General features: G+C 54.0%; 1 protein-coding gene across 1 annotated transcript; it reads right to left on the reverse strand.

The window, feature by feature from the left end:
- Positions 1–251: 251 nt before the first annotated feature.
- Positions 252–1,192, reverse strand: ACYP1 (acylphosphatase 1, erythrocyte (common) type). Its single transcript, XM_009319489.1, has 2 exons — positions 1,145–1,192; positions 252–923 (listed from the first exon to the last, which is right to left on the reverse strand). Exons 1-2 carry the CDS (start codon positions 1,190–1,192, stop codon positions 708–710), a joined length of 264 nt encoding a protein of 87 aa, XP_009317764.1. The 3' UTR covers positions 252–707.

Genomic DNA, 1,192 nt, shown 5'->3' on the forward strand with positions numbered 1-1,192 from the left:
CGCCCGCGGGCAGCGCATGCTGGGAGCTGTAGTTCCCGTTCCGGCCGGGCCGCCGCCGGGCCTAAGGCGGCCGGGGGGCGAACCAGAGCAAGGAACGGCTGCCGGAAGGACACCCTCCCCCGGGCCCTTTCCCTCCGAGCGGCACCAGGGGCTGCTCGTACCGCCACACGGTCCCGCGGGGACAGGTATCGGCAACAGGATCCCGCTCGAAGGGCTCAGTCCACGCAACCCCCATACGACACATCCGTTCCACACAAGAAGCGCCAAGCAATTTTATTCTAAAGAAAAAAATGAGATTCTGGAACAACATAAACTGTTCCCGAGGCATTTAGAGCACAGAAATAACGTTTTTCGCAATGTTTAGTATCAGCATTGAATCTGTGATTTCCTTCACGTGAGCGCAACGCTACACAAACTACGAATTTTACTCACGTACAACTACTCACACCCCATTCTGCACATACGTTCAGAAATAAAGAGGCTGGGTCCCTAAACAGCCCCTTTACAGCACAGCTCTCCCTCTACCTGCCAAAATTCTGTGAAAGGCTGACAGCTAGACTAATAGTACAACAAACCAATAAATTAGAAACGTAGGAAAATAAAGTTCTCTAGAGCTGAATATTGGCTGACCGACCAAACGGGGAAGAGGGGAAACGTTCCGTGAGGGCAGCTCACGCCCTCCAGCTTTTGCTTCTTCCTGGACAACGTTATTTCAAAATCTGGAAGTCCTTATGCTCCAGCGCCGTGATCTTCTTCTCGTTGCTGAACTCGGCTCGGCTGATGCGGGACTGGGGACTTCCTATCTTCCTGAGCCATTCCTGCAGCTCCCGTACCCTGGCAGCCGGACCCTGGATTCGTCCTTGCACGGTGCCGTGGCTAGTATTCTGGACCCAACCAACGAGCCCTAGTCTCTTAGCCTCCCCCTGAGAAGACAATGCAGAGCAAAATGAGATGAACCCGAACTGCAGGAGAGCTACAGAATGACGTTCACATACAGGAGTCAATTTTATGGGCACGACACAGACCTCCAGGGAAGTTCCTACGGCCCAGGCAGCAGGAAAGCAGCAGCGGACTCGGCCGACTACTCATTAAATCCTTTCGCGTGAAAAACTGGGGCAGAAACGCACTTTTCAGCCGTGCTTACATAACGCAGCACAGACCGCCAGCAGCACTGAGAGGCGACAGCCCCCAT

Source organism: Pygoscelis adeliae, unplaced genomic scaffold, assembly GCF_000699105.1.
Source record: "Pygoscelis adeliae isolate BGI_AS28 unplaced genomic scaffold, ASM69910v1 Scaffold71, whole genome shotgun sequence".
Lineage (NCBI taxonomy): Eukaryota > Metazoa > Chordata > Aves > Sphenisciformes > Spheniscidae > Pygoscelis > Pygoscelis adeliae.

Coding starts and splice junctions, on each gene's coding strand:
- ACYP1 (XM_009319489.1), bottom strand. CDS start 1,192: ATGGGGGCTGTCGCCTCTCAGTGCTGCTGGCGGTCTGTGCTGCGTTAT. Junction 924..1,144: donor GGCGGTCTGTGCTGCGTTAT/GTAAGCACGGCT, acceptor TTGTCTTCTCAG/GGGGAGGCTAAGAGACTAGG.